The 17,655-nt window shown below is 34.6% G+C and overlaps 1 protein-coding gene across 2 annotated transcripts in view; it reads left to right on the top strand.

Moving 5' to 3' along the window:
- The window catches only part of LOC114666543 (feline leukemia virus subgroup C receptor-related protein 2-like), an 84,415-nt gene extending 67,034 nt beyond the window's left edge, over window positions 1-17,381 (top strand). Inside the window, exons 6-11 of one of the 2 annotated variants that reach the window (XM_028821442.2) lie at window positions 2,767-2,877; window positions 4,560-4,665; window positions 6,445-6,556; window positions 7,525-7,580; window positions 7,920-8,023; window positions 15,561-17,381. In XM_028821442.2, the coding sequence (XP_028677275.1) occupies window positions 2,767-2,877; window positions 4,560-4,665; window positions 6,445-6,556; window positions 7,525-7,580; window positions 7,920-7,988 (454 nt within the window). In that variant the 3' untranslated portion in view covers window positions 7,989-8,023; window positions 15,561-17,381. The remainder of the gene's footprint in view (window positions 1-2,766; window positions 2,878-4,559; window positions 4,666-6,444; window positions 6,557-7,524; window positions 7,581-7,919; window positions 8,024-15,560) is intronic. The other variant, XM_028821443.2, reaches the window with a different exon arrangement.
- Window positions 17,382-17,655: the final 274 nt, after the last annotated feature.

Genomic DNA, 17,655 nt, shown 5'->3' with positions numbered 1-17,655 from the left:
AATTGATCAAGAAAAAATAATTAAGGTGGTGCCATTGCTGCAGCTTGCACTTCATCAGACAACAGCTTTGAACAGCAACTTGAAATTGCAATGCGTCAGTCTGTTGCATCCGCATTATCTATGCCAAGAAACTTGCCATCACAGAATGATGACAAGAAACTGGATGCATCAGTAAAAGCTGAAATGGCGGTGTTTCAGCACAACGGCAAGCGCGGGCGTTGTTTAGAACAAGTGTATCAGTATCTGATGATTGTGCCACCTACTTCAGTGGAGGCAGAGCATGCTTTCTCAGCGGCTGGCGTACTTCTGCACGAAGGTGCGCTCTCGCTTGGACGACCACACGCTGGACACGTTAATAATAATAATAATAATAATAAATTACATTTATATAGCACTTTTCTCAGTACTCAAAGCGCTATCCACACAGGGAAGAACCGGGAAGCGAACCCACAATCTTCCACAGTCTCCTTACTGCAAAGCAGCGGCACTACCACTGCACCACCTGTGACGACGTTGTTCTTTCTACGCTCTTATTACCACAACTAAAGATACATGTACTTATATGACAGCATGAACTGCTTGTAGATAAGGTTAGTCTTTTATTTGTATCAACATATTGCAGTAGTTTTATTAAAAATAAGTGTCGGACGTTCTAAAACTGTTCACATGTGAGATGCCCGTGCACTGTGTCATCCCTGGGATTCCCGGGAATGAAATGCGGGATTCCCGAATTCCTGGGAATGGATAAACCTGTTTGGGAGTGGATTCCCTAGTCAAAATCACATTACACATGTCACAATTTTTTTTCCTAAATCTCTGCCCATGGCAATCCCTACCAGAATGTTTCTGTTGGTTTTGAAGAGATATTTCATTGACACTAATACATTTTTCTGTACATAAGATACTGTAGGTCTAGCTAAAAAATACTAAAGATATCCCACTTAAAATTGCTGTGGTAACTGTGCAAATACTTTTTAATTAATAAAGTAAAATCATGAATTCAAATAGTTTTTTTGTAATTTATCAATTTATTAAAAGTTGAGTCATAGAGAAGCCACAAGATGACACAGTGGTTAGGTCTGTTTGACAGTTCCACTGTCCTGTGTTTGAAATCCTCACCTTGTCATTGTATGGAGTTTGCATGCTATTCCCTGTGTCTGGAGTTTAGGTTAGGGTGATTTTAAATTGGCCACAGACTCAGTGAGTGTGAACGTGGGTGTTATAAAGTGTCTTACAATCGGTACTTTGGAACTTTGTCACTTTGTCCAAGGTTGGTTTGTGCCAAAGATGTTACTAATGTTTTTGAATATTGTAAAATTAGATTTTTTTTGAAAGCATATTTATATACTGGTTTTATGTATTATAATGCAATCAGCAGTTGAGTGCATTTGAGACTGAGGTATAACTATAGATGCTTTAAAGTCAATCTGTTAATCTGTTTGGTCTTTGAAGTAGTTAGAGCAGAAGAAATAAAGTGAATTTATTTGCTTTTAAGGTGAGACACAAGGAATCTTTATCCAATACCAAACCATAATCACAAGCCTTATTGCAGTCTTAACCAAACTATATCTTAAAATTCCCTTTTCTGTATTTTTGCACTGTGTGAAAGATAAATTAATGTGATTAGTTTTCTTATTTCATCAAATGTACTGTATGTACATTTACTGTATGTGTATTAATATGTTTGCAATGAGTGATGTTCAAATGTAACAGTGATAATACAGTAGAATACAATTTCATCTATAAGCAGACTAAATTAAATATATATGTTTTTTAGCAGTATTTTACAGTGTCATGTAGTTATAAATGGATAAGCTTGTGGTGGCTTAATAGCTTTCAAAGACAGCAGATTCTAATTCAAGTGATTTAAAAATGGCATTGATTCATGTCCTATTGTTAGTTGTTGGTTGTGGAAAAACTATGACTAATTGTAGCATAAATTTGTTAAACATAACATTTTTTAAATTAATACCTGATGCAAAGTCAAAATCTCTGTTGAATCTCAAGGTAAAATTATTGGTTGCTTCAGACTATGATAAGAAAGCAGGTCTGGAGCTTTGTCGATAAATTATAGTGTCAGAAAACAATTTTATAAAGCATTTAATATTTGATTTGATTGAGAATATTTTAACTGAACATTTGAAGAAGAATGAAGAATGTTTTATCTGCATTTCCAACTCAGTATTTCCCTTCTGTCTCATACTGCCTAGGATAACTATGATTGTTGTAGTTACAGCATTTATTTACTTTCCTCCTGTGAGCTCGGTAATGAGTGTGGAAATATCACAGACACTAACACTAAAGAAGAAAAGATCAAAAAATGTTAGAGGCATTTGGAATATCAATATCAAAATATCTGGAGTGAATGGAGTAAGCCAACCAGTAGCATATCTAAAGCTTTTAACCCGTGTTTTAGATAAAAAACAACTAATTTACTTCAGGACTATGGATAATGGTATCAAAATATGCACAATAAAGTTGTTTCCATTTTTATTACATATTATCATCTACTTATGTACCTCTTTATGTCTTTTGCTTTTAATGTGCAGAGTATGTTTATAGCTATGTCCTTAATGCGGCCATGTGAGAATTTAAAGCAGCTAAAATTGTCTTCTCCAGATTCCTTTTGGCACTTTAATTTTCTTTTTAACTGTTGTCATGTGCTCATAAGCTTTATATTTAGCAGTGAGCTTTTTCCTTTAAGCAAGTCAGTGTAAGTTTTAATTCTCTTTTACTCTAGCGTTTATCTTTTTTTGTACTTTATAGACAGACAACTTTAATTGTATATGTGATGTCCCTTATCGGAATGGTAATCTATTCATTCACACTGAATCTGGGATATCTTTGGGTCCTGTTTGTCACTGGTGCAGCTTTGGGGTAAGTTACTTGTTCAGTAAGTAAAGTAACCTCCAACTATATTAATGACTGGTCATTTTAGATTTTGGAAAGAAAGAAATAAATCATCCCATTTGGGTACTGGTGATTTTCTGTAGGTAGTGAAAGAGTAAAAAGAGAGCTGATCTCACTTTTGGTCTTGCATATTTTACTGAATCAGACTTAATTTAACATTAACATATCAATAGATGTATCTACAAGTGCATCTGAAATCACAGAAAATAAATCCTACACATATCAGAACAAATCAATAAATGGCTGTAGGGTTTACAGCACTTTATCATTGCTGTTGTCACTTTTAAGAATATGCATCTGCAAGTTTGTACGCTGTGTAAAATGGATAGTGCTTGGTAGAGATTTCTTTAAAATTGTATTTAACTGCATGTCAGTGCAGACCACCACATGGTCACTTCTTCTATAATATTTCAACAGGATAATATACAAAATTAAATAAGCATTTTAATATATTTAAGATCGTCTGTAAATGGACTAGATTTCATTTCAAAATTGATATTTTCTCAGCATTGTGCACAAAAAATTATTATTACATCTTTTAATAATGAGCAATTCATTATTGAACATATGTACTGTAAGTGGCAGAAGTCAATTGTAATTTTCCATCTTAATGTATGAGCACGATGGGCACTGGCTGGGGGCCCCAGGAGCATAAGGGCCCACGATATTTCTGATGCCTATGTATGTTTTTATTTTGCTATCAGAACAGGGTCCCCAGTGCACTACTTTGCCTAGGGGCCTATGATGCTGGTAAGACTGCCCTGGATCATACCAAAACTGTAAAGTATAGCTGATACTGTGGAGGCAGTAAGAACACACTTGGAAACCAGTGCATCAGGAAAATGCAGTTTCATTTTTACACATGTTAAGTGCCACATGTAGCAAAAATTACATTAATCATAAAAGACTGACTTACATGGACTCTGATATAAATTAATGGGAAGTGAATTTATGAAACTCCTCCTCAAGTAAAGGGTTATGGAAATCTGGAACAAAGTTCAGAATCATGTAAGGAAAATAGGAACTTTGACTAATTTGAAAAAGTGTCTGAATTATGTTAATTTAGTCATTAGCTAACCAAAAATGCTTGATAGACTGAATCTTCTCTTCTCATTTGTCAATATGTTATGTTACATACATTTTGTAAATTTACTTAGCTACAGTAACCATGTGTCCACCAACCATCAAGCCATTTATTTGTGTAAAGTGAGTCTTAAAGTCCTACTGTAAATAAAACATGTGAAAAAAGTTTTTTTCTTACTCTTAATATTTAGTATTCAGCTCTGTTCTAATATATCTCTGTAACAAAATATTTCTTTGTAAAAATATAATGTATAAAGTAGGCAAAATTTGGAAAAACTGGTTTTAGAGAATTTCAGTATTTTAATTTAAAAGTCTACAGGATTTCCAAATTTATAACACATTGTCTAGTTTTAAGTTGTAAGTTTTCATGAATTTAAAAAAAGTAGTATTTTGCAATATAAGTTTCTATACATGTCCTGTTTATTAAAATTCGTTACACTAGCAGTGTAGTATGAAGGCTCAGTTAAACAATGCAAGTTTAAAGATGCATTTCTGAAATAGTAGATTTAATGCAGTACAATATCTTATATGACATATTTAAAGTAACATTTTCATGCATATGTTAGGTTCTTCATGACAGGATATCTCCCAATTGGCTTTGAGTTTGCTGTGGAACTGACATACCCAGAGTCTGAAGGCACATCTTCAGGACTACTTAATGTTTCTGCTCAGGTAAACTTAATAAGACCAATGACTTTTGCTTATTTAACCTGGGATTTTATTTATTTTTTTGGTTCTTTGAAAAATAGTTTATTTCACTAAAAAAGATATTGTCATCTAGATAGTATAAATGCCCCTTGAGTCTTCAGGCCACTGAGACATACATTTTTTGTTTTGGCTGGGGAACAAACTTTGTAAAGGCAGTAAAATCCATACAGAAATATGCCACATAACCATATTCCAAGCATGAATATTACAGTATTTTTTGGCAAAGCCTTCTGAAGGTACTCATTTTACTGTGAGAAATGCATCATTAATTCTCTAATGTAAGCAAGAATGTACTTTGAATTAAATTATCTTTGATACCTGTTTAGAATTCAGTCCACATTACCACACTATTAAAAAATGGACTTTTTCCTTTTCAGACAAATGCCAAAATGACGGCAATTTCTTATTGAATAGGCGACACAAATGTTAGTATGGTCATGTCAAGCAGAATTCACTGCCATGTAGTTTTTCCCCAAATGATGTCTTCTAATAGGAATATACAGTACAGAGTAAATTTGATATTGGTTAAAAACTTTAATTCTAAAATATATTATTACCTTACTTCAGATAAGAATTAGAGAGTACTTCACTAAACTTCACTTACTGACGGTAATTTGAAAAATGGTAAGTAAGCATCACGATTCTGGTGTAACAGAATGTGTTACAACTCATGTCACAAGTTATTGTACATTTAAGCTTTGAAGCACAGTATATTTCCTAAACTGAAGGGTAGGAGAATGTCATCATTAACAGCGTGAGTTAAGGCTGATTCTATGCAGTAAAAGAAAAAACAAACTGACCAAGCCATTATTTTTTCCTTCTGAACAATTTAGTTTTCTGAATCTTAAGAACAACTCGACTAATGTTAAGGCAAAGAAGAATGTCCAATTAGCAGCACTAATTGGTTATTAAATATGAAAGTGTTTGGAATAAAAGCATGCAGCAACTGCAGTCCTCCATCATTCAAGTTGGAAATCCTTGGTGTAGCATACGGTTGTGAATATATATCCTCCTGCATGAAAGTGGTGATTACACCAATGATATACGTACTGTAACTTGAATTTATATATTACAGTATCATTACAAAGAAATAAAGAACATTAGTTTGTTAAGAGGAATTATTGTTTACAATTCAATAGGTAAAAAATAACTTTGGTTGTCAAAAACATATTTTCTAAATGACCAACTGAAGAATTACTGCTAACATTTATATCAATTTAGAGCCAGTAGTTGCTCCTGGAACAGACTGTGGTTCTTCACAACACTATTAAGGGATACGTGGTTTCAGCAAATTGGTAAATGCTAATATTTTATATGTCTTCATGTAATTTCTGATTATCTATTCTATATATTATAGCAACTGCAAGGTAGAAACCTCTTTATGTCACAAAACATGCTCACAACCGCAGTCACACCCATTGAGTCAGTTTAGAAACATCAGTCAATTTAAAAGAATATCTTAAGAGGAAACCAAAGGCCCATTAGAGCAGGTTTCTGAAAATAAGGAAAACATGTGAACATCACATGGAACCAAAACAAAGCCAGCCACAACCCATGGTCCTAGTGCATGGTGGCAATTGTAACCTGCTGTAGCACAATGTTGTCCTGTTTCTGAGTTACTTTTTGGCAAATTATAACTCTGTAAAATATAAGTATACATCTCTTTATTGCAGCATCACATCAAGCAAATTAGTCTCATGTAATAATATTCCTCACAGTTTCAACTAATGTGTTCTTTCCTAGATTTTTGGAATACTGTTTACCATCGTACAGGGGCAGCTCATTGACTCATTTTCAAGTCTTGCTGGAAATCTCTTCCTTTGTGCATTTCTCTTAATTGGAACCATTATGACCGGTAATGCTTTCTATACATTTATTGTTACTGTTATGATGGTATGAACTTGCAGGTGGATATATATATAGTATGTCCACTTGCGTAACAAAAAGCTAACTTTTTTTTCCTCATAATGTAAACAACAAAGTCAAAAATGGTTTACCAAACTTGATTGATGTAGAAATAGAAAAGTTCTTAATTGCAGTAAAAGAGACAAGGATACTGCTAGTTTTTCTACTGTAGCAGATTCGATCATGAATTGATCAACGTGCCATAGCAAATCTTGAATTTTTTTCAAAATAAATGAAAATATATAAATCAGCATAGCCTTTTTATTAATCCGTTCATATTTTCATTGTTGTTATGTAAGATAATTATTTCTTTAAGTGCACCATCACTTTAAACAAACAATGTGCTTCTTTTGGTGGAAATTTATTTTAAGCATTTTACAAATTGCTGCATGAGAGCAGTGCTGTGATGAGAACTGTTACGTTGATGCTCTTGGGGCCCAGCTTAGAATGTGTTGACTTTTTCCCTGTATCTTTGTATGTTTTCTTTTGATATTCCAATTTACACCTTAAATTCCAAAGGTTTGAGACTTAGGTTAATCGCCATCATTCAAGTGATTGAATGTGTCAATGAAAGTGTGTATATGAATACAACCCTCATCATACTGACATTTCCTTCTAACTGAGATCCTTCATTATGTTTGATACCTCTGTGATAGGCTTTGTTGATTTAAGAAAGCCCTTTCTACCGCCACATTCTGTTTTTTCTTCTTTTTGTTTGTATAGAACAGGCAGTCTAAGTATTTATGTTTGAGCATAGCATCATTTTTATATCTACAGTTTCTTTGACTTATTTATACAATGGAGTTCTGCACCCTACCCTGAAAATAAATCTTAAAAGTGTAATCCAGTATTTCAAAGAATACTTATCTCTAATACATATGACCTCGGGCATCATATAAGATTTTTTTTTTTCTACAGGTTTTATAAAGTCAGATCTTCGTAGACAAAATGCCAATCAATTATCTATGGCTGCTGTGAGTAACTGACTGATTTAATGCATGATGCCCAAAAGTTCTCCTGCATGTTTTTTGTTCATATCATAGTACACTTTTCAATCTAATATAAACTTCATTATATTTTCCTAAACCTGCAGCTTACTAGTGATGTGTGTTTGAGTGGGAACATAAATTTTCATATTTATTAACAAGATATTAATGGTCTTGTTCTGGAATTTCTGGCAATTTAAATTCTAATCAGCAATAATGCCTTAAATTTGAACTTTTTTTAGCACATCTGTCTCAACTCACCTTTCATGTTCACTATTAATGTGATTAAGAACTAATGCTTGATTGACCTCTAGCTGTTTGTTGCAGACTGGAGGAAGTAGTCCACATGCCACGGATTATGGGGCGAATGCTTCCACTTTTCCTGATTCCTTTTGATCACTTACTTAACACAAAAGTACAAATATTCAAAGGTAAATCAAAATCAGACACTTAACTGCTAATACAGGTAATTATGACCCTATAATTAACATTGGCCGGATGTACCTTATGAAGTTTGAACAAAATGAAAATTTATACCAAAACAAATTATTTACTAACTACCAAATGAGAGTGGATATATTTATTGTTTATCAAGTAATGGAAATTGAGCTATTTTTAACCTAATTCTGCTGCTATTTTTTAATCCTTGGTCAATGCCTGCTTTTGTTTAATGTAGAAGTTTTAGGATGAAATACATATGAACTCTTTGGGTGTCACACTCCTGTCTCTTCCCTTCATGTCTATCAAACTTTAAGCATTCTAAAACTAAAATATAACCTAAATTACTCAAAGCAACATTATGTGTAGGAAGGTGATCCATAAGGTAACTTCTAGAAGCAACAAAGCTACAATTACCTTAGGGGTACAAGTTTCAAGCATGTAATTTAAGCATGCAAAACAATTTCTAAGGATTTGTTGGGTTATGTTAGAACCCAGAAGTGGGTTCCACACGTGTATAAAAATGGATAAAATCACATGTCTGGCCTATAATATTATTTAAGCAACTGACAGTTACAAAAATGGGCAGTTGTATATGACCTTTGAGCAAGAGTACAGTAAGATATTTTTGGCTGAAATGATCCAGCATCTTGGCCTATAGCAAAATAGGACCCTAAAATGGCATTTTATAAAGGGCTTATTTAAATTTTATGCAGCTTTTATGAGTGGTTTTCCCTACATTTAATTTAATTGCAGTTGGCTTATTATAATTTTCATGAAATTATAAACATTACTGTTTAATTATTACTCTGCTTTGTAAATTTGCATTAACATCGATCATTAATACTGTACATCTATTTAAATCTCCTACTGTAATTTATATACAGTGCATCCAGAAAGTATTCACAGCGCATCACTTTTTTCACATTTTGTTATGTTACAGCCTTATTCCAAAATGAATTAAATTCATTTTTTTCCTCAGAATTCTACACACAACACCCCATAATGACAACGTGAAAAAAGTTTACTTGAGGTTTTAGAGAAAAGCCAAGCAAAATGACACCTTTTATTGGCTAACTAAAAAGATTACAATATGCAAGCTTTCGAGGCAACTCAGGCCCCTTCTTCAGATTACATCTTGCCTGAAGAAGGGGCCTGAGTTGCCTCGAAAGCTTGCATATTGTAATCTTTTTAGTTAGCCAATAAAAGGTGTCATTTTGCTTGGCTTTTCTCTACATTCATAATGGCTAACACGGTACAACACCCTAGTACTTGAGGTTTTAGCAAATTTATTAAAAATAAAAAAATTGAGAAAGCACATGTACATAAGAATTCACAGCCTTTGCCATGAAGCTCAAAATTGAGCTCAGGTGCATCCTGTTTCCCCTGATCATCCTTGAGATGTTTCTGCAGCTTAATTGGAGTCCACCTGTGGTAAATTCAGTTGACTGGACATGATTTGGAAAGGCACACACCTGTCTATATAAGGTCCCACATTTGACAGTTCATGTCAGAGCACAAACCAAGCATGAAGTCAAAGGAATTGTCTGTAGACCTCCGAGACAGGATTGTCTCGAGGCACAAATCTGGGGAAGGTTACAGAAAAATTTCTGCTGCTTTGAAGGTCCCAATGAGCACAATGGCCTCCATCATCTGTAAGTGGAAGAAGTTTGAAACCACCAGGACTCTTCCTAGAGCTGGCCAGCCATCTAAACTGAGCGATCGGGGGAGAAGGGCCTTAGTCAGGGAGGTGACCAAGAACCCGATGGTCACTCTGTCAGAGCTCCAGAGGTCCTCTGTGGAGAGAGCAGAACCTTCCAGAAGGACAACCATCTCTGCAGCAATCCACCAATCAAGCCTGTATGGTAGAGTGGCCAGACGGAAGCCACTCCTCAGTAAAAGGCACATGGCAGCCCGCCTGGAGTTTGCCAAAAGGCACCTGAAGGACTCTCAGACCATGAGAAAGAAAATTCTCTGGACTGATGAGACAAAGGTTGAACTCTTTGGTGTGAATTCCAGGCATCACGTTTGGAGGAAACCAGGCACCGCTCATCACCAGGCCAATACCATCCCTACAGTGAAACATGGTGGTGGCAGCATCATGCTGTGGGGATGTTTTTCAGCGGCAGGGACTGGGAGACTAGTCAGGATAAAGGGAAAGATGACTGCAGCAATGTACAGAGACATCCTGGATGAAAACCTGCTCCAGAGCGCTCTTGACCTCAGACTGGGGCGACGGTTCATCTTTTAGCAGGACAACGACCCTAAGCACAGAGCCAAGATATCAAAGGAGTGGCTTCAGGACAACTCTGTGAATGTCCTTGAGTGGCCCAGTCAGAGCCCAGACTTGAATCCGATTGAACATCTCTGGAGAGATCTTAAAATGGCTGTACACCGACGCTTCCCATCCAACCTGATGGAGCTTGAGAGGTGCTGCAAAGAGGAATGGGCGAAACTGTCCAAGGATAGGTGTGCCAAGCTTGTGGCATCATATTCAAAAAGACTTGAGGCTGTAATTGCTGCCAAAGGTGCATCGACAAAGTATTGAGCAAAGGCTGTGAATACTTATGTACATGGGATTTCTCAGTTTTTTTATTTTTAATAAATTTGCAAAAACCTCAAGTAAACTTTTTTCACTTTGTCATTATGGGGTGTTGTGTGTAGAATTCTGAGGAAAAAAATGAATTTAATCCATTTTGGAATAAGGATGTAACATAACAAAAGGTGGAAAATGTGATGCGCTGTGAATACTTTCCGGATGCACTGTATTCAGAAATACAGCACTATTTACTTAAATATGGCTGATCATAGTACTGCTGTTGATCTACAACAACTGTAGAGTTTCAGTGTTATCAGATTTAAATCAGAGAATAAACTATTTAACTCCTAGCCTAATTAATATTTGATGAAATGTTTGTTCACTCTTCACATTAACTTAAATGGAGTAAATTTTGCTAAGCATATTTTTTATTTACTTTATACTTTTATTTATCATTTATTTCACCACGAAAGTGACCTTCTGATAAACATCTTTTGTTTATAAGCCCTGGACGAGACAGAAACCTATGCAGAATTATTGTGCAACTTAACACACTAACATATAATATAGACTGAGCATCTAGTTCCAGTTTTGCTTGACATGCACACAGAACTACAACAGAGGCAGAGATACCATCTTATTACTTTATAGTAATAGTTGGTTCACAGTTAGTCAGCTGAGATCTGTGGATGACAAGATAAAGTAGTAAGTGAGACAGTTCTGTAGTAGTCGGGTTTTGGGGTTGGTGGGTTGGGATTTTGTACATCCATCTAGGGGTTGGTGGAATGGTCAAAGTCAAAAACTTACCGTATTTTTTGCACCATAAGACGCACCTGACCATTAGACGCACCTAGGTTTAGAGGAGGAAAACAAGAAAAAAAATATTCTGAACCAAATGGTGCACTAATATGTTTAATAAAATATAGCAGAATAATATTTCAACCATGTAAATTCAACAGCGGTATTAAGAAACATCACTGTCATTAACAAATAAGGAGAGACTTTAAGGTTCAAGCACTCTTCTAGTTTTATGGAAACCCCAAGAACTCCTCATCACTAGTGTCAGAATTTATTAAGCTCAGTTGCTCACAGTCACTTTGCAGCATCATGTACCTATCATCACACAACATAACCTGTCCAAAGCCACCAGGGGACAAAGCACGTTTGGACCAATGCTCCCTGAAGTTATATCGCCAGTCTAGTCCCATCTATATTTGTAATGCCACAAAGCCCTTCATCTCGTGTTTTGTTGTGGGTTTCCAGTTTGAAAAATGAGAATGCGGTGCAAGCACAGCCCTCGATTCAAAAAATTGCTTTGCATACCTGTTTGTCTCGTCTGACAGTAGCTGAAAGGCAGCTTCAGGAAAGAACAGCCTGAAGTAGTCCAGCGGCTGGTAATCTATCGAGTCCGGAGTCCAACTCAGTGATAATGCGCAAAACATATGCGCTGAGTATTTTGTTTTCTGCACTCGCTTCGCACCCTCATGAGATGTAGATGCTATCTTGCCTTTGTTTATATTTGTTTAGATTTCGCAACTCACGCATACGCAAGGATTAGATGCCGAGTCAATGAGTCTAACATTCCTCCAAGCACAGAGGGAATGCCTGTAACGTAACAGTGAGTTTTGTCGCCCTCTACCCCTGGATGTCGACTTTTGTCAGGTATTACACATCATGGTCTGTGATGCAATATTCGCTCCATAAGACGCGCAGACATTTCCAACCTTCTTTTGGGGAAAAAAAAGTGCGTCTTATGGTGCGAAAAATACGGTATATCATGATATAGTTAAAAATGATTACGGTTATGGGATATATTATGGTATAATCCATGTGCTTATACTTTTCAGTTTCAATCCAGTTTAGGTGCTCCTGTTGGCCCAATGACATAGGGTAACAGTTGGTAGTTCTACTGTGATGTAAAAAAGAACTGAACAAGAGCATGCTCAGATTTTATAAACACAAAGGATGGATCAATAGATATAAAACAATTTTTTGCCAAGTTTTTTTTCTTGTCCCTGCTGCATGTTTATTTAATTTTAAATAAACATGCAGTCTTAAGTTGCAGTTCATATAATAACCGTGACAAGGTGCCCTTATTCTTACTGTATAACTTAATGTAAAATTTAAGTTTTATAACACAGTGCTCAAACTGACTACATTTTCAAATAATATATATTTAATATATATGTAGAGAAGGTGTGAAAAAAGTATGGTGAAGGTAAGTGGTATAGGGGTAGGGATTCTTGAGTGCGGTGTCAACAAAGTAGCAAAAAATTTCATATCAAGACTTTAAAGTTTGAGGGCAGGTTTTTAAATTTTAATTTCAAGCTTTGAAATTTAAATTCAGGTTTTTAAAATAAGATATATTTCAAAAGCTATACATCCGATTTAAACAACTTCTTCATATGAAGTTTTAAAATTGCGGTATCATATTTAAAAGTGGAATAAAAACATTACTTCTCTTTGCTCTCTTTTAAGTATTACATTTTATCTGTCAGCCTTCTGTTCCACATTGGTAACTATTCAATATACTGTTTGTTAGCATAAAATATTTATTTTTCTTAGTGGGTATAAGTTACACTTTGCTTTTGAATTTATCCACTTTTTTAATCACTTTTTTACATGCTAGAAAGATCTGTCTTCTGCCAAAGATCCTCACTGTTGTCAGTGATGCAAAATGATTTCAGTAAAAGCTCAAAGAAACAGGTGCCATATTCCCTAATCACGTGTGGTGATTATAGGTTACCTTGGAAAAGGCATCTGCAAATTACAAAAACAATGATTAATAACTGGTTGCTTTAAAATGTTTTTAATCAGAAGTTTCCAATTAACTATTTGCACAGTACCTACAGTGTGTAACATTGTGACTTGCAGCTTTGAGCTGAGATTAATTTATCATTAAAAGCTGCTGTTAATTCTCCCAAATTATTACTTGATATATTTTAAAAAGACAATATTGAAATGTCTTATCAGATCATAAAGAACTGAAATAAAGGTTCAAATAGCTGACATCTCATTTAAAAGATTTGTTACTAAATATTAAGATGTTTGATAAGGTAGATATCAAGGTTATAAACTTAACGGTTTTTAGAAGTTTGATATAATCGTAATGTCAAATTTACAATGTTAACATGAATTTACAAAAATGTTGCTATCAAATTTCAAAACCTGAATTTAGTTTCTAGACATTTAACATCAGATATTAAGAGCTGATATTTATTTTTATTCCAACAATACTTGTGTTCTTGAACTCTTGCTAATAGAATGAATATTTTTAAGAGTATATGTAAATTATTAAGAGGAACTGAGTTAATTGATTCATGCAACCACATTCTTTTCCTTCTCTCACATTCCACTACCAGTGAGAATAAAGTTGAATTCATGCAAGATGAAGGTTCCTCTTAACAGACATCGAGTCATTTAGGCAGCACATAAATTCTGCTGTTCTTGCAAAATATTATGTCCTACCAGTAAGACAAAAACAAATCTCCAAGCACCATTGAAGTTTGGGGTGCAAATGCTAAAAGCAGTTAGCTTAAATTAGTGCAGCTTGGATGGGGAAGCAAGACTAAGGGCAACATGTTCATACACACTCCATAATCTAACATTTTGAGGTTTTATATTTTGTTAAGTACACAGTCTCTTTATCTGTTCTGGTTTATTTAGCTATTTTGTACAAAAATGAAACAAAATGATAAAAATCAACAGTTACACACATGGGTATGACCTTTACTTAAGCACATGTAACCATTCTGAATTAAAAGGATGTATAGAAATATATGATAGAAAAAGGAAGTTAAAGAGAGAATGCACATCTTTGCATTGAAATTGATAAGGGTGAGGTATTTGTTTCTTTTCACACTGCATGTTTATTTTGAATCATTAGGCTGAATTCAGAATAGAAGAACAAAGTTTTTCAGAAAGTGCTCTTTTAACTCTTAATGAAATATTGATTTTAAATGAAAATTGCAGCCACTGTGGCTTTCCAGGTTTTAGACTATGGAACAGGGCGTTCCCAAACTGTGCCACCACTTTGACTGCTGTCTTTTGTTGATACTATTGTTTCCGTTAGAGGTAAGTCAGTAACCTCAAAATAAGTTTTTCTCATATTTATCTAATTTGTACTTAGTCTGTAGATTCAGAAATGTCCTGCCATGTAGGATTAATGTTTTATGGAAATATGAGTTGCCACTAATTTTATTTAGCAGATGTTTCTCTTCTCTTATTCTTTCATTCATGTGGTAATTCTTTTTCATAGTGATAGAAATTTAGAAGTTAGAGCTGTTTCCTCAAAGCTCCAGAAAGCTAGATTTAAATCCTGATCAGACACTTTCTATCTGGAGTTTGCACATTCTCCCTGTGTTTATGTTGAGTTTTCTTAAAAGTTTACTTACTTCCCAAAGACATGCATGTTCATTTAATTGATGCATCTTCACAAAACTGGCCTTGTATGAGTATGTGCTTAAGTATGCCCAGTAATAAATCTGCACCCCATGTAGATTTACTGCTAGTTTCCTACGATTATAATGTTGGATTCATTGACATAAGACATTGAATGAATAAGTAAAATTCTTTCCAAATAGTTTGCATTAAAATATGATATGGGTGCAGTTTACAATGGTTTGAATTTATTTTTATCCTGCAGACTGTGAACTCATCAGGAAGCAAATGCTTTAAAAATTATAGCAAATATGTTAAATCAAAATTAGGTTCAGCAAAGATTATTTTAGTAACAAAAAAATAAAATACATACAGAAACAAAATAGCATATTATTTATGTTTCTCACATTAAGAAGTTAATTGGAATGAAAGTAACAGATCCAGGTCTGACTTTATAAGTTACTGTTATAAAGCATGAATACTGAACAAATCACATAGTTTGAAATCACTATGGGTTATCAGAATTAAAGAGGCATCTTTATCTATTTTTACTAATAGCTGCTTAAGCTAATTTTTGCAGTATATCTCATATATGGTTTGTTTAAATGCAGATGCCTAGCAACCAAGAGAGGGAGCACATCATGGTGATTACGTTGAAGGAAGCAAAACTCTAAAGGCGTCGGCTGTACGGCAGCACTATAGCACATTTTGTTTACTCCGTGAAGTTTTCAGAAGACTGCCTGAAGAAGGAAACAAAGTTTGGTCAGATATGGAAGAAAAGGAGGCAAAGTGCCCACTGACTTTGTGTTATTTAATTAACTGCACTAACAAGGAAAATCTTCACTAATCTGCAAAATATGTACATTTTTTAAATCAGTAACATTAATTGTTTTTTTTTTAGAAACTTTGTAAAAGAAAAATTAAAAAAGGAGGCAGATGGCAAGACTATTTCCTTTTGGAGTAATAGAAATGTAGAGTGCCATTTAGAAGCCAGACAAAAAGAAGGTGATAGCAGTTTTGGTTAAACCTTAATGTTTCCACATCTTGCTGCAGATTGTTTTTGACAAAAACAAAGATTTTTGGCTGGATCCATTTTACTACCTATGTGTTGATCATAACACTTTAGAAGGATACAGAATACTATTCTAAATTAGAATAAATGAGACAATGACAAAAAGTGACTTACATATATTATGGAAAAGCTGCTCAAGTTGTCTTAAACAATTTTCTTTTTATCCCAGTTCATTTTTGTACTGTACTTGGCTTGCTGAGTAGAATTTCATGTTTGGGCACAATTTCAGTGTTTAATGCCATATTACAAGAAGAAGTTGGGTGATTGGTTTTCTTAGTTTACAGAATCTGCTTGTTTTTTATGTGCACATCTAATGCCGGCTTCAGGATCTCTGTAGAATGTTTTTTTCAGTAATCATGCTTGATCAGTAAGCCATGCTCAAGATGGTTTCCTTCTCTCATTGCTCAGGGCAATGCCTTGGCCTTTAATATTAATTGCAACTTGCAGACTAGCTCTGCCGAAAGAGACTTGATAATGAATATCTGCTTTTTCAGGACCATTTACTAGCTGTATTTTTATAGCTTGTTGCATTCAGAAACTTCTGTTCTGGTCTGTGCTTGCCCATCTTGTCAGCTTGTGGATATGTGATGTGGTCACTGAACTAGGTTATTTTTTTGGACCCCGTTTAGACAGTTTTATGCTGCCACTAGGCAAAGAAGGCTGCTACTATCAATTAACACAACCAGGACTTTTTAAGCCAACTGAATTACACCTATATTCAATCTACATATAGTTAACATTGAGAAAAGGACCACAGTCTTTTTGTTCTTTTTCCCTGTTAGTTAATACTACGGAACTGATAACAGTGAAAGTGGCAACTGGTTTTCTTCGAAAATAATGGTCGCTCAGGTAATAACGAAAGAAAGATATTCTTGTACTGTAAATACCTATTCGATCACATGGATCTTTTTCCTCATGTCTTAAAGCACTGAGGTTATTGCTGCATTTTTCAGTTCTGCATCCAGATCCTAATTATTGTGTTGTCAATCATTTTTTTTAAATTATGTGTTAATGTCATTAAGTCTTACAAATAGGACTGGGGACTTTTATATCTTATAACTGATTAAAAAATAAAATTTTCATTCAGATTATGAAATTACAACATTCTGAGAAGTTTATGTAAACTGTTACTCCATGTTATTACCCCCGCTTACACCTACCTACCCCCCCACCCATTTATTATATATTGCCTTTGATTCCTGTATGTCTAATCATTTTCATTTTCCTCTGATGATGACTGCCGGTAGGGTTTGAAAGCTTAGGAATAAAAAACTATTTTAAGATACGTGACTCATCTTTTCCCTTTTCTGGATTTATATATATATATATATATATATATATATATATATATATATATATATATATATGTACAGTATATAGGATATACTGTATATTCTGAGTGGCACATGCGCTCTCAGCACTCTTTTACTTGTACAGTATATATAGCTGAAGACCTCACTATTTCACAAACATTGCCCAAACAAACACCAGATGTGAGAATGGTAGAGAAGACAACATCATCAGAATACAATTTCCTTGTTCACTGTAGGCAGGCATAGGCAATCATCTTGTTCCTAATTCCTTAAGCCCTCCAAATGACTGATGGGTTGTACTTGCAAAGGATTCCGGTGGAT

This window comes from Erpetoichthys calabaricus, chromosome 16 (genome assembly GCF_900747795.2).
Source record: "Erpetoichthys calabaricus chromosome 16, fErpCal1.3, whole genome shotgun sequence".
In the NCBI taxonomy this organism is placed as follows: Eukaryota; Metazoa; Chordata; class Cladistia; order Polypteriformes; family Polypteridae; genus Erpetoichthys; species Erpetoichthys calabaricus.
This window is presented reverse-complemented; position numbering and strand designations above follow the sequence as displayed.